This window comes from Tachyglossus aculeatus, chromosome 3, assembly GCF_015852505.1.
Source record: "Tachyglossus aculeatus isolate mTacAcu1 chromosome 3, mTacAcu1.pri, whole genome shotgun sequence".
NCBI lineage: Eukaryota > Metazoa > Chordata > Mammalia > Monotremata > Tachyglossidae > Tachyglossus > Tachyglossus aculeatus.
The window spans coordinates 59,693,599-59,715,993 of NC_052068.1; the positions used below are offsets into that span (position 1 = coordinate 59,693,599).

Genomic DNA, 22,395 nt, shown 5'->3' on the forward strand with positions numbered 1-22,395 from the left:
CCCCAAAGCCAAGTGGGCAGAGCTAATGATCATTTGGGTGGGCAGAAACTGGCACCTTCATGGCGATCATGATGAAGATATTGGTTAAGCGCTTACTATGAGTCAAGCACTGTTTTAAGCGCTGGGATAGATACAAGTTAATCGAGTTGGACTCAGTTCCTGTCCCATGTGGGGCTTACGGTCTTAATCTCCATTTTACAGATGAGGTAACTGAGGGTGAGAGAAGTGAAGTGACTTGCCTAAGGTCACACAGAAGACAAATGGTGGAGCTGGGATTAGAACCCATAACTCCCAGGCCTGTGTTCTATCCACTAGGCCAGGCTGCTTCTCTCTGGGCAGCTTGGCTCAGTGGAAAGAGCTTGGCTCAGTGGAAAGAGCCCAGGCTTTGAAGTCAGAGGTCATGGGTTCAAATCCCAGCTCCGCCAATTGTCAGCTGTGTGACTTTGGGAAAGTCACTTAACTTCTCTGGGCCTCAATTCTCTCATCTGTAAAATGGGGATTAAGACTGTGAGCCCCATGTGGGACAGCCTGATCACCTTGTATCTCCCCAGTGCTTAGAACAGTGCTTTGCACATAGTAAGCGCTTAACAAATATCATTATTATTATTATTATGGGCAATGAAGGCCTAGTCAGAGGGGAAGAGGTTTGATCTTAGAAAGGCTCTGCAGGTGTGGAGAGTGGTGCTCTGCAGACAGTAAGCGCTCAATAAATATGATTGATTGAATGAATGAATGGTGATCAGTCAGATGGGAGGGGAAGGGGATTCCCAGGCCTGAGGGAGAACTTAGGCAAGGGTTTGGCAGCAAGATAGAAAAAACTGAGGCAGAGTGAGTAGGTTGGTATTAGAGGAACAAAGTTCAAGGTAAGATGGGGAGGGCTGATTAAGTGCCTCAAGCCAATGGAAAGGCGTTTCTGTTTGAGGCGGAGGTGGATGGAGCTTCTTGAGGAGTGGGGAGATACGGACAGTTTTCTAAATAAATGATCCAGGCAACAGAGATTAGTATGGACTGGAATGGGAAGAAACAGGAGACAGGGAGGTCATCACTTGATACTTTCAAAGCATTTGCTTTCTAAATGGCGCAAGGCAGAGCTGCAGAAACTCCTTATTTGTCACCTTTAAGGCACTCCATCAGCTCTCTCTCTCCTACCTAATCTTGCTGATCTCCTACTTCAACCCAACTCCCACACTCCATTTTCATCTAACACCTGACTCACTGTACTTGGATCTCAGCTATCACTGACCCCCTCACCCACATCCTCCTTCTGGCCTGGAACTCCCTTCCCCTTCATATTCTACAGTCCACCCTTCTCCCCCATCTTCAAAACGCTCCTAAAATCACATCTCTTCCCTGTCTGAGCCTTCATTTACCCTACCTTCCCTCTCCTCTGCATCAACTACACAATTTGCCGTGAATCCCTTTAAGGATTTGATTACTCACCTCAACCCCGCAGCACTTATAATAATAATAATAATAACAATGACATTTATTAAGCACTTACTATGTGCAAAGCACTGTTCTAAGTGCTGGGGACGTTGCAAGGTGATCAGGTTGTCCCAGGGGGGGCTCACAGTCTTAATTCCCATTTTACAGAAGAGGTAACTGAGGCACAGGGAAGTGAAGTGACTTGTCCAAAGACACACAGCTGACAATTGGTGGAGCCGGGATTTGAACCCATGACATCTGACTCCAAAGCCCGGGCTCTTTCCACTGAGCCACGCTGCTTCTATCTCCCCCTCTAGACTGTAAACTCACTGAGGGAAGGGAGTGTGTCTGTTTATTGTTATAGTGCCCTCTCCCAAGCGTTTAGTATAGTGCCAAGCACTGGGGTAGATACAAGGTAATCGGGTTGGACACAGTCTGCACACAGTAAGCACTCAACAAATACAATTGAATGGATGAATTATATTTCATTTTTCCAAATGCTTAGTTCAGTACTCTGCACGATGTAAATGCTCAATAATCAGTCAATCAATGAATTACTATGTACAGGGCACTGTACTAAGCATTCAGGAGAGTACAATTCAAGAGAATTAACAGACCCATTCCCGGCCCAAAACCAATTGACCATCCAGAGGGGGAGACAGAGATTAATAGAAATAAATAATTCATAATATATAAATACCACTGATTGATCAACTGACTGAGAAGCCAACATTTCCCTCGCCTGCCCGGATTAGAAAGAGCAAGTTTGTTTCAGCGGAGCCTCTGTACATACTTGATGTGAAATCCCGTGCTCTTTTCTCACAGTTCTGGCCGTAGGTTCCACTCTGGCATACACACATGCATTCGGTCCCCGAGAGCACGGGCCTTCCATTATTCGGACATGGTGCGCACCTGCAAGGGTCAAATTTTTCCGCGTACTCCCCGAGTGCTTTCTTCAGGTTGTTGCGCCTCGTCGCTGCACAGGGAATGCCCTTGACCAAATCCAGGATGGAAGTGAGCTGGAAGAGACGAGTGCAGAATAATAAGCAAAATAATGGTACTCATTAAGTGCTTACTGTGTTCCAAGCACTGGGGTAGATACAAGGTAATTGGGTTGGATACAGTCCCTGTCCCACGTGGGGCTCACACTCTTGATCTCCATTTTACAGATCCTGAGGCCCAGAGCAGTGAAGGGACTTGCCTAAAGTCACACAGCAGACATGTAGCAGAGCTGGGATTAGAACCCAGATCCTTCTAACTCCCAGGCCTGGGCTCTACCCACTAGGCCACACTGCTTCAAATCTGCCTGCAAAACCAGGATAATCTGCAATTTCTAAACCTCCTAAAATCCCACATCCTCCTCCAGGAGGCCTTTCCTGACCATACTCCACCTCTCTGATTGTGGCATCCATCAATCAGTGGCATTTATTGAGCGCTCACTGTGGACGGAGCACTGTACTAAGTGCTGTGCCAAATACAATACAGTTTTGTTGGTAGACACAATCCCTGCCTTCCAAGAACTGTACAATCAGGTCTGCGAGTCAAGCACAAAATAAATTACAGATAGGAGGAAAAAGCGCTCAAAATAATATAGTATATAGACAGTTTTAAAAAGAAATAAAATGAGAAATAGTGAGCATAAAGGTGGTGCAATCAATCAGTCGTATTTATTGAGCACTTACTGTGTGCAGAGCACTGTACTAAGCGCTTGAGAAGTGCAAGTTGGAAACATATAGAGACAGTCCCTACCCAACAGTGGGCTCACAGCCTAAAAGAAATGAGTAGAGCCTCCTGAAGGAGGTGAGATTCCGGAACAGTTTAGGAGACCGAGGGTGTTATTGTCTGGCAGATTGGCAAAGGGGAAGGAGTTCCTGGCAGGAGGAAGGGTATGGGAGAGGGGCCAGAGGCTATAATTATAATAACGATAGCATTTATTAAGCATTTACTATGTGCAAAGCACGTTCTAAGCACTGGAGAGGTTACAAGGTGATCAGGTTGTCCCACAGGGAGCTCACAGTCTTCATCCCCATTTTACAGTTGAGGAAGCTGAGGCCCAGAGAAGTTAAGTGACTTGCCCAAAGTCACACAGCCAACAAGTGGCAGAGCCTGGATTAGAACCTATGACCTCTGACTCCAAAGCCCGTGCTCTTTCCACTGAGCCATGCTGCTTCTCTAAATAATAATAATTCTAAATTATTTAATAGAATAAATAATTATATTTATTCTAACGGTTTTGACACCTGTCTACATGCTTTGTTTTGGTGTCTGTCTCCCCCTTCTAGACTGTGAGCCTGCTGTTGGGTAGGGATCGTCTCTATCTGTTGCTGACTTGTACTCCCCAAGTGCTTAGTAGAGTGCTCTGCACACAGTAAGCGCTCAATAAATACGATTGAATGAATGAATGAATGAGAGTCATGAAACAGGGCCTGAAGTTGAACTTGAAAGGAACAGAGAGAGTGAGCTGAGGTGTAAGAGAAGAGAGAAGCAAAGGAAGACGGAGAGAGTTGTTGGCATGCCTTAAAACCAGTGGTCAGGAGTTGCTGATTCAAAGATAAAAGAGTAAGTGTTGGAGATATTTTAATCAATAAGTCAGTGTTATTTATTGAGCGCTGACTGTGCAGAGCACTGAACTAAGTGCTTGGGAGAGTATCATACGTCAGACCAACAATTCAATAATGCAACAGATATTCAAAGAGTAGAAAGACAAGTGAAGGCTTAATTTTTCTGTGCCTCAGTCCCCTCAACTGTCAAATGGGGATGCAATACCTGTTCTCCCTCCTGCTTAGACTATGAGCTCCCTATGGGCCTGTGTCCAACTTGATTATCTCAGTTCTACGCCAGAGCTAGGCACAAAGTGCCATTATTATTATTTAAACGTTCTGTAAAGACCTGAGCAGCAGAGACAAGTATGAACTACAGAGTGGAGAGGATGGAAGCAGGGAAACTTGTGAGAAGGTAATAAGTCAGGGCAGGTATATGATGGGTCTCTACTCCAAAGGTGTGACTATTAAAGGCACATTCTCCTCCAAGAGGCCTTCCCCAACTAAGACCCCTTTTTCTCTTCTCCTGCTCACTCTGCGGCACCATTCACTCATTCATTCAATCGCATTTATTCATTCATTCATTCAATCGCATTTATTGAACACTTACCATGTGCAGAGCACTGTACTAAGCACTTGGGATGTGCAAGTTGGCACCAAGACTGCTCCCCTTATTCATCCCCGCTCCCAGCCCCAAAGCACTTATGTCGTGGCTCAGTGGAAAGAGCACGGGCTTTGGAATCAGTGGTCAAGGGTTCAAATCTCGACTCCACCGCTTGTCAGCTGTATGACTTTGGGCAAGTCACTTAACTTCTCTGTTCCTCAGTTACCTCATCTGTAAAATGGGGATTGACCGTGAGCCCTCCGTGGGACAACCTGATCACTCTAGCCTCCCCAGTGCTCAGAACAGTGCTTTGCACATAGTAAGCACTTAATAAATGTCATTATTATTATTATTATTTCTGCACTTTATTGATTTCTGTTAATGTCTGTCACTTCCCCTCTAGATTGTAAACTCACTGTGGGCCAAGAATGTGTCTGTTGTTGTTGTATTCTCCCAAGCACTTAGTCCAATGCTCTGCACGCAGTAAGCGCTCCATAAATACGATTGAATGAATGAATGAATGACCATTTGGATGGAGAAGAAGTGGTGGATCCTGGAAAGAAGGAAAAACAAAGTGGATGGGAGAACTGAGAGAGCACAAGGAATCCAGGAGAATGTCAAGGTCATGGGCTTCAGAAATGGAGGGGATGGAGAGGTGGTCAACTGGGGTGGGAAAGTTAGGTAGAGGAGAGGATTTAGGAGGGAAGGTGAGGAGTTGAGTTGGGGACAAATTTCTCTCGAGGTGCCAGTGGGACATCCTTGTGGAGATACCTTTCAGGAAACAGGAAATGTGACACTGCAGATGGGGTGGAGAGGTCACAGTGGGCAAGATAGATTTGGAAATCATCAATCGGTGGAATTTCTTGAGCACTTACTGTGTGCAAAGCACCGTACTAAGTGCTTGAGAAAGTCCAATATAATGGTTGACACGTTTGTTCCCTGCCCACAATGAGTTTACAGTCTAGAGGACTTATCTCCATAGTCACTCTTAGCACTGCAAATTATCAATTTATGTACTCCATTTATTGACCTATATATTCATTTTTTTCCATACCCTGGCTATTTCCAATTGTATCTATGCTTTCCCTCCAGTTTTTACTGCATGAATACAGTTTGTATCTGGCTGTTTCCTCTAATAGATTATAAATTCCTGAGCGAAGGGGCCTTATATTCTACTTTAATTTCTACTTAATTATATACCCCTGAATCCCTAAGAAAAGTGTTCTGTAAACAATAGGTTCTCATTAAGCAATATTGATTGAGTAGAGGAGAGCAGATAACTGGAAATTGTGAAATTTTGAGTCCTGAAGCCAAGGCAATAAATTACAGTAGAGTACAATTCTCCTTTTTTCTGTATTTTGTTCTTAAGATCTTGCACTTTACTATGCTCTGCCCATGACTATTTCTAATGAAATATGACAGGGCAGATGTTGACAGTGTCTTAGTGAAGAAACCTGATTCCCATAAAACTTCATCAAAATGTTTATTTCAAGTCAGAGTGTTTTGCAATAGACAGGGAATGTTTCTAGATAAAATGCTGGTTATCCCAGAAAGGGTGACTTTTTTGTATGATTCCTGGAACTGGCTGTTCTGTTGCATAAAAAGAGAGGTACCAGAGAGAAAGGGGAATGACTTTATTTATGTCCAAATCACAGTTTGTTGTGGGCAGGGAATGTCACTCTTTATTGTTGTGTTGTACTTTCCCAAGTGCTCTGCACACAGTAAGCACTCAATACGATTGAATGAATTAATGAATCTACCCAAGACAAGCTCTCTAAGCCATCTGTATTCTTCAACTTAATGCTGTCAAAGTCTTCTCATGGCTCATCTCCTCAGTTCTTCCTCTCCATACCCTATTCTGCCTCTCCACAATTCAGTATGTGTGTTTGTGTGTGCACACACATACATGTAGGTATCCATGTCCCTTCCAAACTAAATATTTTTGCTATTTCTCCATGCCAAACACAGCAGTCCTTTCCCTCTTCCCCCTTTTAAATCAATAGTTTTACAATTCCCGAAATAGGTTCATTCAGAAGAGATTTAGGAAATCTGAAAGCACTCCAGAAATCCTAACAATACCCTGCATTGTAGATTCAAAAAATATTTCTCCACCCGCAACCAGATTGGAAACAAAATTGAACTGAGACCTTATTTTCCCCCTAACCAGGATCTTAAATTCAAGTACTGGAAAAAATCAAATCCAAAAAGTTGGAAGAAAATTTAGGAATCAAATAGCAGGACACATGCACACACTCAGACACACTCATTCATTCATTCAATCATATTTATAGAGCTCCTAGTGTGTGAAGAGCACTGTACCAAGAGCTTGGGAGAGTACAATATAACAATAAGCAGACACATTCCCTTGCCCACAAAGAGCTTACAGTCTAGAGCCTACACCTACACAAACATATCACACACATACATACACACTCACACACATCCATATTTTTGGGGACTGCTGAAAAGCTGCCTGATTTTACAGGTTAATTTTTCCCATTCATCATCGAGAAGCGTGTGATGAGCATCAAAAATTCCTAGCAAAATGTTTGGTTTGGAAGTGAGCTCCCTCTAGACCGTGAGTTCATTGTGGGCAGGGAATTTGTCTGTTTACTGTTGTATTGTATTTATTCATTCTTTCAATCGTATTTATTGAGCACTTACTGTGTGCAGAGCACTGTACTAAGTGCTTGGGAAGTACAAGTTGGCAAAATATAGAGACGGTCCCTACCCAACAGCAGGCTCACAGTCTAGAAGGGGGAGACAGACAACAAAACAAAACATATTACCAGAATAAAATAAATAGAATATGTAAATATGTACAAGTAAAATGAATAGAGTAATAAATCTGTACAAACATATATGCAGGTGCTGTGGGGAGGGGAAGGAGGTAGGGCGGAGGGGATGGGGAGGGGAGGGGGAAAGTGAGGAGGGGGCTCAGTCTGGGAAGGCCTCCTGGAGGAAGTGAGCTCTCAGTAGGGCTTTGAAGGGAGGAGGAGAGCTAGCTTGGCGGATGTGTGGAGGGAGGGCATTCCAAGCCAGGGGGAGGACGGGGGCCAGGGGTCGACAGTGGGACAGGCGAGAACGAGGCCCAGTGAGGAGGTTAGCGGCAGAGGAGCGGAGGGTGCGGGCTGGGCTGGAGAAGGAAAGAAGGGAGGTGAGGTAGGAAGGGGAGAGGTGATGGACAGCCTTGAAGCCAAGAGTGAGGAGTTTTTGCCTGATGCATAGGTTGACTGGTAGTCACTGGAGATTTTTGAGGAGGGGAGTAACATGTCCAGAGCGTTTCTGCACAAAGATGATCCAGGCAGCAGCGTGAAGTATAGATTGAAGTGGGGAGAGACAGGAGGATGGGAGATCAGAGAAGAGGCTGATGCAGTAATCCAGTCGGGATTGGATTACTGTACTTTTGGGATTATTGTACTGTCCCAAGCCCTTACTAGAGTGTTCTGTACACATTAAGGGCTCAATAAATACAATCGAATGAATGAATGAATGAAGCAAATGTCCCAAACCATTCACATCAGTTTGCCATCTCTCCAACCCCTGCTCTGGCAAGGAAATGGAGCCTCCCGCTTGTGTCAGAAGGAAGAGAGGCCTTGCGAGCAAGGTTCCACAGGTGAATCGTCCATGTCCCGGATCCGTCCCTCATCTTCCCAAACGTACCTCAAAGCCGACCACCGCGGGATTTTCCTTGACCGACTCCAGCCAGTTTGTAAAGATTGACTCCTCGGGCAAAGACGCCCCCTTCTCCCATGCCAAAGCAGCCGCATACTCGCTCCTCCCTCCTTGGACAAGTGAGAGAGATTTCTCAGCCACCTGTGTAAAGGAACCTGGAAAAGGTTGCAAGAAAATGGCTTACTCAACTCCATTTTTTTCCAAGAGGTGGGCTCGTGTTCTGCTGCTGATTTTCACATCAATTCATTCATTCATTCAATTGTATTTATTGAGCGCTTATTGTGTGCAGAGCACTGTACTAAGCGCTTGGGAAGTACAAATTGGCAACATATAGAGACAGTCCCTACAACGGGCTCACAGTCATCTATCTCCTTGCCCATTACCTCCCTCTGGCCCCAAACTCCCTCCCACTTCATATCCAACAGATAAAAATAATAATAATGGCATTTATTAAGCACTTACTATGTGCAAAGCACTGTTCTAAGCGCTGGGGAGGTTACAAGGTGATCAAGTTGTCCCACGGGGGGCTCACAGTCTTCATCCCCATTTTACAGATGAGGCAACTGAGGCCCAGAGAAGTGAGGTGACTTGTCCAAAGTCACACAGCTGACAAGTGGTGGAGCCAGGATTTGAACCCATGACCTCTGACTCCAAAGCCCGGGCTCTTTTCCACTGAGTCACGCTGCTTCTCTAAGCAGCACTTGGGTGATCTCAGATCACCACTCTCCCCACATTCAAAACCCTCCTAAAGTCACAGCCCCTCCCAGATGCCTTCCCTGAGTCTGTCAGTCAGTCAATCGTATTTATTGAGCATTTACTGTGCACAGAGCACTGTACTAAATGGTTGGGAGAGGACAATGGAACAATATAACGGTCCCATTCCCTGCCCACAAGAAGCTTACAGTCTAGAACTATGATGGCTGATGTCAGGAACAGTGGTTCATTCCCCCGATAGGCCCTCAATAAATCCACCAAACAATCAGTGGTATTTATTGAGTGCTTATTGTGTGCAGAGCACTGTACCGAACTCTTCGGAGAGTACAGTACTACAGAGTTGGTAGACAAGACTCCTGCCCACAAGGAGCTTACAGTCTAGAGGCTTACGTCTATGCACTTCTAGACTGTGAGCCCGTTATTGGGTAGGGATTATCTCTAGCTGCTGCTGAATTGTACTTTCCAAGCCCTTAGCTCAGTGCTCTGCACACAGTAAGTGTTCAATAAATACAATTGAATGAATGAATGAATGAATGCACTTAAGTCTGTACCCCTTAAGAACTCGATAATAATAATAATAATAATGGCATTTGTTAAGCACTTACTATGTACGAAGCACTGTTCTAAGTGCTGGGGGGGAAACAAGGTGATCAGGTTGTGCCACGTGGGGATCCCAGTCTTAATCCCCATTTTACAAATGAGGTAACTGAGCCTCAGAGAAGTGAAACGACTTGCCCAAAGTCACACAGCTGACAAGTGGCAGAGCCGGAATTAGAACCCATGACCTCTGGCTCCCAAGCCAGTGTTCTTTCCACTGATCCACAATGCTTCTCATGATGTTCTCATGCATGCTTCTCTTGATGTTCACCCCAACCTCAACTCCACCTAACCTATATACTTATTCATCATTTATTTATTTATATTAACGTTTGTCTACCCCTTTAGACAGAGTAGCAGGGACCATGTCTACCAACTCTTTTGTTTTGTACTCTCCCAAGCGTTTAGTGCAGCTCTTCAGACAGTAAATGCTCAATAAATACCACCGATTATCCACCTAACAGTAATCTCAGTCAAACAATAGTATTTATTGCATGTTTCCTGGGTGGAGAACACTGAACCACGGGCTTGGGAGAGTATGATAAAATAGAAATAGTGAACATGACTCCTGCCCTCAAGGATTATACAATCTATTATCTTTCATAATGATTATGATCATGGAATTTTTACATGCTTACTTTGTGCGAAAGCACTGTGCTAAATGCTGGAGTAATCACAAAATACTCAAATCACCTGAAGTTCCTGTCCTATTTGGGACTCACAGTCCAAGAAGGAGAGAGAGGAGACATTTTATCTTCATTTTAAAAAGAAAACTGAGGCCCGGGGAGTTAATGTGACTTGAGCATGGTCAAAAATCAGGCTGGTAGCAGAGCTGGGAGTAAAACCCTGGTTTCCTGATTTCCATACTTTCCTTCTAGCCCACATCTATATCCATCCATCCATCCATCCATCCATCCATCCATCCATCCATTCATCCATCCATCCAACTATCCATCCATTCATTCACCAATCAATCGTATCTGTTGAGCACTTACTGTGGACAGGGCACTGTACTAAGTGTTTGGGAGAGTACAGCACAGCAATATGACAGAAACATTCTCTGTCCATAACAAGTGTACAGTCTAGAGGGGCAGAAAGACATTTAATATAAAGAAATAAATTACAGACATATATATATGTGCTGTGGGTTGGAGGAGGGGGGTGAATAAAGGGAACACTTCAGGGTGATCCCACCTTCACAATATCGTTAAGATCTGCCCTTTCCTCTCCACCCAAACTGCTACCACGTTAATACAATCATTCATCCTATCCTGCCTGGATTACTGCATTGGCCTCCTTGCTGACCTCCCAGCCTCCTGTCTTTCCCCACTTCAGTCCATACTTCACTCTGCTGCCCAGATCATTTTTCTACAAAAGCATTCAGGACATGTCACTCTGCTCCTCAAAAAAACTCCAGTGACTGTCCATCCACCTCCGCATCAACAAAAACTCCTTACCATTGACTATAAAGCAGTCCACCACTGGCCCTCTTCTACCTCACCTTGCTTCTGTCCTTCTACAACCCAGCCCACACACTTCTTCTCACTGTGCCTCGCTCTCTCCTGTCTCATGGCCAACCACTGGCTCACGTCCTGCCTCTGGCCTGGAATGCCCTCCCTCCTCAAATCTGATAGAACTTTACTCTCCCCTCAGCCCCGTTCAATGCCTTATTAAAGGCACATCTCCTCCAAGAGACCTTCCCAGACTAGGTTCCCCCACTTTCCTCTTCTCCCACTCCCCTCTTCATCTCCCTGACTTGCTCCCTTTATTCTTCCTCCCTCCCAGCCCAATGGCACTTATGTGCATGTCTGTAATTTATTTATTTGTATTAACATCTGTCTCCCCCTTCTAGACTGTAAGCTCGTTGTGGGCAGGGAATGTGTCTGTCCATTGTTGTGTTTGCTTTCCCAAGCACTTAGTACAGTGTTTTGCACACAGTAAATGCTCAATAAATGTGATTGAATGAATGAATGTACCATCCATCCATCTATCCATCCATCCAACAATAATAATAATAATAATAATGATATTTGTTAAGCGCTTACTATGTGCAAAGCACTGTTCTAAGCACTGGGGGGATACAAGGTGATCAGATTGTCCCACTTGGGGCTCACATTCTTCATCCCCATTTTACAGATGAGGTAACTGAGGCCCAGAGAAGTGAAGTGAGTTCCCCAAAGTCACACAGCTGACAAGTGGTGGAGCCGGGATTAGAACCCAAGACCTCTGATTCCCAAGACCGGGCTCTCTCCACTGAGCCTTGTTTCCCATCCATCCATCCATCCATCCATCCATCCATCCATCCATCCATCCATCCATATATCTAACTACTCATAATAATAATAATAATAATGGCATTTGTTAAGCACTTACTATGTGCGAAGCACTGTTCTAAGTGCTGGGGGGGATACAAGGTGATCAGCTTGTCCATGAGGGCCTCACAGTCTTCATCCCCATTTTCCAGATGAGGTTACTGAGGCTTAGAGAAGTTAAATGACTTGCCCAAGGTCACACAGCAGGCATGTGGTGGAGCCGGCATTAGAACCCATGACGTCTGACTCCTGAGCCTGTACTCTTTCCACTGAGCCACGCTGCTTCTCTGAGCCACTCATCCATCCATCCGTCCACCCACCCATCCATCCACCACTCTACCAACCAACCAATGGTACTTACTGAGCACCTACTGAGTGCAGAGCACTGTCCTAAGGACTTGGGAGAGTATAGCCAACTAAGAACCCATGTTTTCCGCCCTCAAGGAACTTCCATTTTAGTGGGGGAGCTAGACAAAAATGATTTGCAACTAGTGGGAAAGGAGGGAGAACAATGCTAAAGTAAGTAGCAATGCAAAGATGTCATGGTGAAATATCCTAATAAACAATGGAATCAGCATGTTTTTATCAAGAGGCCACATGGAGCCAACTCTATGCCGAGGCCTTGCAGGGTTCATCATGAAGGTAGAAAATGTCCCTGACAAGAGATTCATTCATTCATTCATTCAATCGTATTTATTGTGCACTTACTGTGTGCAGAGCACTGTACTAAGCGCTTGGGAAGTACAAGTTGGCAACATATAGAGACGGTCCCTACCCAACAACAGGCTCACAGTCTAGAAGGGGGAGACAGACAACAAAATAAAACATAAAGGGAGCGCTTCAGGAAAGAGATCCATTCTTTCCAGTAGACGATGGGCCCGTGTCTCTGATAGGGGAATCAGAGAATGTAGGGCAGCAGAAATCCCAGAGGGCCTACAGAAAATTGTCCCCAACAAAGAACCAGAGCGAGACCCGCGAGAGCCACTGCTCAGGGCACCTGATGTGTTACCTTCGTAGCGTTCTGACATCTGGTTACTGACACATCTGAAGTGCACTTTCTTTGTCTTGAAGAAGAATCGGCGCTTTGTTGTTTCGGTGCGGACGCACTCTACAGCTTCTTCCTCAGTTAAACCTGCAAAATGTGACCGGATAATGCAGTGCTTAACATTCCGGGGACACCATTGTGTATGGAGCCCTACTGAGAGCTCACCTCCTCCAGGAGGCCTTCCCAGACTGAGCCCCCTCCTTCCTCTCCCCTTCCTTCCCCTCCCCATCCCCCCTGCCTTACTTCCTTCCCCTCCCCACAGCACCTGTATATATATGTTTGTACAGATTTATTACTCCATTTTATTTGTACATATTTATTCTATTTATTTTATTTTGTTAATATGTTTTGTTTTGTTCTCTGTCTCCCCCTTCTAGACTGTGAGCCCACTGTTGGCTAGGGACCGTCTCTATATGTTGCCAACTTGTACTTCCCAAGCGCTCTGCACACAGTAAGTGCTCAATAAATACGATTGCATGAGTGAATGGGGTGAGGGGCCCATTTTCTGGCTCCCTCCCTGCCCGCAGGGACAACCTCACTGAAGAAAGGTGCTTTTTTATTCATTTATTTTCATTTCTTTTAGACTGTGAGCCCACTGTTGGGTAGGGACTGTCTCTATATGTTGCCAATTTGTACTTCCCAAGCGCTTAGTACAGTGCTCTGCACATAGTAAGCGCTCAATAAATACGATTGATGATGATGATTTACTTTCCCTGTGTCTTTGTGGAACTTGACCTAGTGGAAAAAGCCTAGGCCTGGGAGCCGAAGGACCTGGGTTTTAATTCCGGCTCCACCACTTACCTGCTGTGTAACTTTGGGAAAGTCACTTAACCTCTCTGTGCCTCAGTTTCCTCATCAGTAAAATGGGAATTCAATCCCTGTTCTCCCTCCTACTTAGATTGCCAGCCCCGTGTGGGACTGGGACTGTGTCCAACCTGATTACCTTGTATCTGTCACAGTGTTTAGTGAAGAGCCTGGCACATGGTGTTTGTTATGGTATTTGCTAAAGCACTTACTATGTGCCAGGCACTGTACTAAGCACTGGTGTGGGTACAAGCATAGAAGTGCTTAACAAATACCACCACTATCAGATGTGTGGGAGATGTGTGAGCTGAGTGGGTAAATAGGTGGGCTGCTGGTTGCTAATGATGATGATGATAATGATGGTATTTTTTAAGCACTTACTGGGGTAGATACAAGGTAATCAGGTTGTCCCATGTGGGGCTCACAATCTTCACCCCCATTTAGCAGATGAGGTAACTGAGGCCCAGAGAAGTTATGTGACTTGCCCAAAGTCACACAGCTGACAAATGTAGGAGCTGGGATTAGAACCCATGACCTGCAACTCCCAAACTCGTGCTCTTTCCACTAAGCCACACTGCTTCTCATGACATACTTCTCATGGTTTTCATGACAAAGTCCATGAGTGGAGAAGAGCTGGGATTTTCAGCAGAGCTGTGGGAGTTCTGGAAGAGGGCTGTTCTTAAAGTTTTTTTTATGGTATTTATTATTATTATTACTACTACTACTAAAAATAATTATGGTACTTGTTAAGCGTTTATCATGTGCCAGGCACTGTACAGGCACCTGCCCTGTGGCGGGCAGGGGAGGCTACAAGTAAATTGGGTTAGACAAAGTCCTTGTCCCACATGGGGCTCACACTCTTAATCCCCATTTTACAGATGGGGGAACTGAGGCACAGAGCTGTTAAGTGACTTGCCCAAGGACATACAGCAGACAAAAGCTCATCCTATGTTCCAGGCACTGTACTAAACACTGAGGTAGATGTAAGCTAATCAGGTTAGACACATTTCCATCCCACAAGGGGCTCGGTCTGAATCCCCACTTTACAGATGAGGTAACTGAGGCACAGAGATGTTAAGTGACTTGCCCAAGGTCATACAGCAGACAAGTGGCAGAGTTAGGATTAGGAACCAGATCCGTTTGACTTCCAGGCCAGTCTGCTTCCCTGCTTCTGGGGGGATGGAACCAGACCATTCTACCAAACCCCATCCCCGGCAGCCGCATCACCCCTCTCCTGGATTAGGTCACTCCCCACTCCTCAGTGGCTAGCCTTTATCTTGGACCAGGGAACAATGGCTCCTCCAGTTCAAAGTGCTTGCCCAAGGACCACACCGATTTGACCCCCACAAACATCCTGAATCCCACCCTCAACGAGGAGAGGAACTGAGAGCCAAGAAGGGGGCGTGCCCCGGTTGGAAAGAGGCCTGGGTGTCAGGGGTTGTGGGTTCTGATCCTGACTCTGCCACTTGCCTGCCATGTGATCCTAGAAAAATCACTGACCACCCCCAGAAATGGAAATGAAAATGGAGAGGCAGCGTGGCTCAGTGGAAAGAGCACAGGCTTTGGAGTCAGAAGTCAGGGGTTCTAATCCTGGCTCCACCAATTGTCAGCTGTGTGACTTTGGGCAAGTCACTTAACTTCTCTGTGCCTCAGTTACCTCATCTGGAAAATGGGGAGTAAGATTGTGAGCCCCACGTGGGACAACCTGATCACCTTGTAGCCTCCCCAGCACTTAGAACAGTGCTTTGCATATAGTAAGCACTTAATAAATGCCATTAAAAAAAAAAAGTTCCGGGGAACTTGCCTGAATTCTTCAAATCCTCCCTGCTGTACTGGTACAGGAGATCATACGTCCCGCCCAAAGAACCCGTGGTGAAGTAATGAGTCCCAAAATCATCGAATATCCGGCTGTACAGGGCGTAGTTGTACTCCAGGGGCAGGTGGCTCAGGGACTTTAAGAAGACATCTGAGAGTTGCAGGTCTTGTTCCTTCATCGTGAAGTTTAAGACAGAAATCACTTTGTGGACCCGAATGAAACTAGAATCCTAGAAAGAGAAAACAAACGAGTGGAGAAGTGAGCTGGAGGGAAGCTAGGAAGCATCAATTCCAGAGCCTCTGCAGTATCCTCAGTGACCATCAGAATGTACTAAGGGTGAAAACAATAATAATAATTATAATAATTATGGTATTTGTGAAGCGCTTACAATAATGCTAGGCGCTGTACTAAGCCCTGGGATATGTACAAGCAAATCAGATTGGACACAGTCCCTTGTCCCACGTGGGGTTCACAGTCTTGATCCTCATTTTTCAGATGCGGTAACTGAGGCACAGATAAGTAAAATGACTTTCCCAAGGTTACCCAGCAGACAAGTGGCAGATATGGGATTAGAACCCAGGTCCTTCTGACTTTGGACAAGTCACTTAACCTGTTTGTGCCTCAGTTTCATCATCTGTGTAATGGGGATTAAACACCTGTTCCCCCTTCCCTTTAGACTATAACCCCATTCATTCATTCATTCAATCGTATTTATTGAGTGCTTACTGTGTACAGAGCACTCTACTAAGCGCTTGGGAAGTACAAGTTGGCAACATATAGGATGTGGACAATCTGATTATCTTGTATTTACCCCAACGCTTAGCACAAGGCTTGCATGTGGTAAAAACACTTAATACCACAATTTCTCTTTTCTATATCCTCTCAACAGCATAGTCACTTGCTCTTAATATCTGGTTAGCATGAGTCTTGTCTCTGTGTAACTTCCAACAGGTAGAGATGATCATTCACTTTCTAAATCAATCTATCAATCACATTTGGTGAGCATTTACTGTGTGCAGAACATCATACTAAGCACTTAAGAGAGTACAATATAACAGAGTTGGTAGTTAAGTTCCCTGCCCATAATGAAGTTACCGTCTAAGGTATAAAAACAACTTTTCTTCTCTGTCTTATCTGATCACATGGCACAAGCCCAGTATTTTCTGCTGAAGAGCTCTTCTGCAAACCATAAACTGCCTCTCACTAAGTTCAACCCATTTATCTTGCCCTAGGCCCTAAACTACTTGAGGGAAGGCATTGTATTTACCAATTCTATTGTTCTCTCCCAAGCACTTAGAACTGGGCAACAAATGCTATTAATTGATTGATGGACTATTGTCACTGAATCGTATGTGGTTGAAAAATATAATTCTCCCAGGTTTACTTGCAGGAGATCATTGCTATGGCTGCACAAGGTAAACTTAATAGCAGGATGAAAAGATTTGCTATAACTCTAGACAGATTAGCGCTAATGACGTCTGACGGTGAAAATATCAGATGTTAAGAACAGAGCTACCTGATGAATTGATGGCACAGTGGATCTTGTTTTTTAATGTTATTTGTTGTGCAATTACTCTTTGCCAGACACTGTACCAAGAACTGGGCTAAATTTCTGCATCCTACATATACAATTTTTTTATGGTATTCTGTCAAGCGCTTACTGTGTGCAGGCACTGTTCTAAACACTGGGGTAGATACCAGCTAATCAGGTTGGACCCAGTCCCTGTCCCACATGAGGCTCACAGTCTTAATCTTCATTTTATGGATGAGGTAACAGAGGCCCAGGGAAGTTAAGTGACTTGCCCCACGTCACACAGCAGACAAGTGGCAGAGTTCTGACTCCCAGAAACTCTGCTCTTTCCACTAGGCCATAGTCCTTTTCAATTTTAAAATGACCAAGGCACTCCATTTTTGCATGGATCTGATTCAACACTGGGTATATCAACTACACCATCATCATCTTCATCATCGTTACCATGTTCAGTATTTATTGATTGCCTACTGGGTACTGTATTGGGTGCCTATGGTGTGTTGCAGTAAGCATAGGATAAAAATAAAAGGCAAAGCCCTTTTATTTGTCACTGCCCTTGAGAGGTAGAGGTGGGGCCTGGGGAGCGGTAGCTGACCAGAACTAGTAATTGGAGTGGGCCATAGAGGTGGATGATATGGCCATCAAAGAAAGGAAAAGTGAATGGTGTGAAAGCAACACTGGTGAGCGAGAAGTAAACCGAAATCTCCCATTTCCCAGGGAATCTGAGGGAATGGGAGAAGATGTATCCCTTTCAAGAGAGAGCAGCAGGGGAGACAGTGTAATCTGGGGAGAGCTAGATTTCAGTGATGGTGAGGAGGAGTGATTGAGTCAGGAAAAGGTCAATGATGAAGGGAAGATTTCACATGGTGGAGAGGTTGTTAAACAGACCTCACTTGGCTGAGGCTGTGTGGGGGGATGCAAGTGGGTAGGAATGGGTTGAATGAGAGTGAGTGGGGGGCAGTGCAGGCCTGGGATGGAGGGAGGAAATGAGGGGAGGCGATGGGATAAAAGGGATGGGGTAAGGAAGTGGGAGGGGAGGGGACAGCGCAAGGGGTTGGGAGAGGGTGGACAGGAATAAACTGAGGAGAACCCACCTGAGGGGATGGAGATGAAGGGGTTTTTTGTCGTTGTTTTTTATGGTATCAAGCGTTTCCTAAGTGCCACGCATTGTTCAGAGAACTGGGGAAGTTACAAGCTAATCTCATTAGACCCAATCCCTGTCATTCATTCGTTCATTCATTCAATCGTATTTATTGAGCGCTTACTGTGTGCAGAGCACTGGACTAAGCACTTGGAAAGTACAAGTCGGCAACATATAGAGACGGTCCCTACCCAACAATGGGCTCACAGTCTAGAAGGGGGAGACAGACAACAAAACAAAACATGTAGACAGGAGTCAAAATCATCAGAACAAATAGAATTGTAGCTATATGCATACATTAACGAAATACAGTAGTAAATATGTGCAAGTAAAATAAATAAAGTAATAAATCTGTACAAATATATACAAGCGCTGTGGGGAGGGGAATGAAGTAGGGCATCCCACCTGCCATCAGACTGCTCTAAGCACTTATCCGCTCTCATGTTGATTACTGCATCAGCCTCCTCACTGACCTCCCTACCTCTATCCTCTCTCCGCTCCAGCCTAACCTTTACTCCGCTCCCTGGATTTCCTAAAACGTCCCACACAGGGCTCACAGTCTTAATTCCCATTTTACAGAAGCAGTGATTGAAGAGAGGTTGAGTGACTTGCCCAAGGTCACAGAGCGGACAGTGTCAGAGCCGGGAATAGAACCAAGATCTATGGTCTATCCACTAGACTACACTCCTTCTCAGCGAGAGTTGCCAGTGTGGGAGTGCGGGGCAAGCGGGAGGTTACCGAGGTCTCTTCCCTCTAGCCCTTCAGGTCCCTAACAAACTTCTATCTCCTACCGTGTTCTGTGCCCCTCTACTCTCTGTCCCTCAATTCTCTGTTCCAGTCAGGTCTTTGCTCTTTTCCTCTCAGTTCTTTGCCCCTCGGCTATCGGTTCTCTGCCTCTCACCTCTCTACGCTTCACTCAGCTCTCTCACCCACTCACTCACCCACCCACTCAGCTCTCTGCACTCTCCCCTTCAGCTCTCTGCCCCACTGCTCCCTGTCCCTCAGCTTTCTTCCCTCTCCCCTCGGTTCTCTGCCCTTTTCTCCCCTGGCCTTCTGCTCAATGCCCTCTGCCCCTAGGCTCCCTGCCCTGTTTCTCTGCCCCCCTGCTCTCTTCCTCAACCCTCCTCTTTGCACCCCAGCTCTCTGCCCCCTCAGGTGTTTGAAGTCTGCCCCCAGCTCTCTGCCCCCAGCAATGTGCTTTGTCCTCCAGCTCTCTACCCTGTCTCCCAACTCTCTTCTCTCCACCCCCATTGTTGCTCTCTGTTCTCCATCCCCCAGCTTTCTGCCCCCACTCTTTGCTCTCTGCTTTCTGCCCCCCAGCTCTCTGTTCTCTACCCTCAGCTCTTTCTCCCAGCTCTATGCTCTCCATCCCTGCTGCACTCCATCCCAGCTGTTCTCTATCCCCCTTGCTCTTCTTCCCCTTCTTGCTGTCTTCCCCCCAACTGTCTGCCCCTCTGCTCTCTGCCCCTCAGATCTTTGGATCCCCAGTTCTCTACCACTCAGCTCCCTGCCTCTCAGCTCCCAGCCCCCAGTTGTAGGCCCCTCTGGCTTTCTGTCCCTCCACTTTTTGCCCTCCCACTTCTCCGCTCCCCTGTTTTATTCATTCATTCATTCAATCATATTTGAGTGCTTACTGTGTGCAGAGTACTGTACTGGGCGCTTGGGAACTACAAGTTGGCAACATACAGAGACAGTCCCTACCCAACAACGGGCTCAAAGTCTAGAAGGGGGAGACAGACAACGAAACAAAACATGTGGTCAGGTGTCAAGTCATCAGAATAAATAAGAAGGAAAACTAGATGGATATCATTAACAAATTAAATAGAATAGTAAATATGTACAAGTAAAATAGAGTAATAAAACTGTACAAGCATATATACAGGTGCTGTGCGGGGAAGGAGGTTGGGTGGGGGGATGAGGAGGGGGAGAGGAAAAAGGGGGCTCAGTCTGGGAAGGCCTCCTGCCCTCTGCCCCTCAGTTCTTTTCCCCTCTGCTCTCTGCCCGCTACCCCACATTTCTCGGATCTCTGGTCCTAATCTCTCTGCCCCCTGGTCTCTGCTCCTCAGTTCTCTGTCCCTCAGCTATCTGACCTCTGCCCCCGGCTCTCTGGCCTCTGCTCCTCAGCTCTCTTGTCTCTGCCCCTCAGTCCTCTGCTCTCTCACCATCAGTTCTCTGCTCTCTCACCTTCACTTCTCTGCTCTCTACCCCTCAGCACTCTGCTCTCTACGAGAAGCAGCGTGGCTTAGTGGAAAGAGCCCGGGATTTGGAATCAGAGGTCAGCGGTTCTAATTCTGGCTCTGCCACTTGTCAGCTGTGTGACTTTGCACAAGTCACTTGGCTTCTCTGCGCCTCAGTTGCCTCATCTGTAAAATGGGGATGAAGACTGTGAACCCCATGTGGGGTATCCTCATTACCTTGTATCTACCCAGTGCTTAGAACAGTGCTTGGCACATAGTAAGCGCTTAACAAATGCCGTTATTATTATTATTATTATTGAGAAGTTTACAATCCCTCCAAAGTTGCTCATTTTTAATGCTTACTGGTTAATAAAAGTCGGTCTCCCCCTCTAGACTATAAGGTTGTTGCGGGCAAGAATCACATCTATCAACTCTGTTGCATAGGACTCTCCCAAGCGCTTAGTATGGTGTAGTGGATAGAGCATTGGCTTGGGAGTCAGAAGGTCATGGGTTCTAATCCTGGCTCTGCCACTTGTCTGCTGTGTGACCTTGGGCACTTCACTTCTCTGTGTCTCACTTTCCTCATCTGTAAAATAAGGGTTGAGACTGTGAGCCCCACATGGGACAGGGACTATGTCCAACTCGATTCGCTTGTTGTATCCACCTCAGAGCTTAGTGCAGTGCCTGGAATCCTGTAAGCACTTAACAAATACCATAATAATAATTATTATTATTGGTAGTAGTAGTAGTAGCAGTAAAACAGTGCTCTGCACACAGTAAGTGCTCAATAAATATGATTGACTGAGTGATTGCTTCCTCCATACACTCCTCTCTATTTGGAATTGTGAATAGAGCACGGGCCTGCGAGTCAGAAGGTCCTGGGTTCTAATCCCAGGTCCGTCACCTGTATGCTGTGAAATGAAGTCACTTCATTTCTCTCTGCCTCAGTTGCCTCACCTGTAAAATGGTGAGTAAGACTGTGAGCCCCATGTGTCCAAGGGCTGTGTCCAACCTGATTGGCTTGTATCTACCCTAGCACTTAGTAGGGTGCCTGGCACATAGTAAGTGCCTAACACATACCATAGAAAAATGGGTACTAAAGAAGGATTGGTTGGACTACAACCTGTTTTCTCTTACCTTCTCATGGGAAGCTTGGATGGCTTGCTTGAAGGAGGCAGAGTTGGTGATTTGTGTCTTTCTCTTAGTTGACCATAAATAAGGGATCCCAGAAGAACCTCCCCCGGACGCTTGAGATGAGATGTCACTACTGTGGCCAGATTTCAGTGGCGTTAAGTCGTGGTAAAATTCCGACTGCAAATCATCCTCTTGAGTTTCCACCTAGAGAAACAGTCGCCCCAAGGCCCAGCCCAACAGAGCAAGCTGATTCCTCTGAGAAATGATCAACTCGGCCCAGAAATGAATCTGCCCCGGGAGCCACCATCTGCTGACCACCCCACTGCCCCCTCCACCTCCACAACACAATGGAAGTTCAGATGGAGAAGTAATGTGTCCTCTGAGTCGATTGGAGACCCTGGATCCCCAGGATAGAAGCAGTCTGGCCTGGTGGAAAGAGGATGGCCTTGGGAGGTAGAAGACCTGGGTTCTAATCCTGGCTCTGAAACTTGCTTGCTGCATGACCCTGGGCAAGTCTCACAACTTTTCTGGACCTCAGTTCTTCATGTGTACAACGGGAATTCATTTTCCCCCCTCTAGACTGCAAACTTGTTGTAGGCAGGGAACATGCTAACCAACTCTGTTTTTATTCATAGTGGACTGAGACGGGCCTGGGTGTCAGAAGGTCATGTGTTCTAATCCTGGCTCTGCCCCTTGTCTGCTGTGTGACCTTGGGCAAGTCACTTGGAGAAGCAGTGTGGCTCAGTTGAAAGAGCATGGGATTTGGAGTCGGAGGTCATGGGTTCAAATCCCGGCTCCACCAATTGCCAGCTGTGTGGCTTTGGACAAGTCACCTAACTTCTCTATGCTTCAGTTACTTCATCTGTAAAATGGGGATTAA

General features: G+C 45.9%; 1 protein-coding gene across 2 annotated transcripts in view; it reads right to left on the minus strand.

Annotated features, from left to right (window-relative positions):
- The window catches only part of C6 (complement C6), a 72,569-nt gene that overhangs the window by 20,958 nt on the left and 29,216 nt on the right, over positions 1-22,395 (minus strand). For both annotated transcript variants that reach the window (XM_038744229.1, XM_038744228.1), the window contains exons 7-11: positions 21,519-21,719; positions 15,521-15,761; positions 12,877-12,999; positions 8,233-8,399; positions 2,219-2,444 (exon numbers count right to left, since the gene is read on the minus strand). In XM_038744229.1, coding sequence (XP_038600157.1) covers positions 2,219-2,444; positions 8,233-8,399; positions 12,877-12,999; positions 15,521-15,761; positions 21,519-21,719 — 958 coding nt within the window. The remainder of the gene's footprint in view (positions 1-2,218; positions 2,445-8,232; positions 8,400-12,876; positions 13,000-15,520; positions 15,762-21,518; positions 21,720-22,395) is intronic.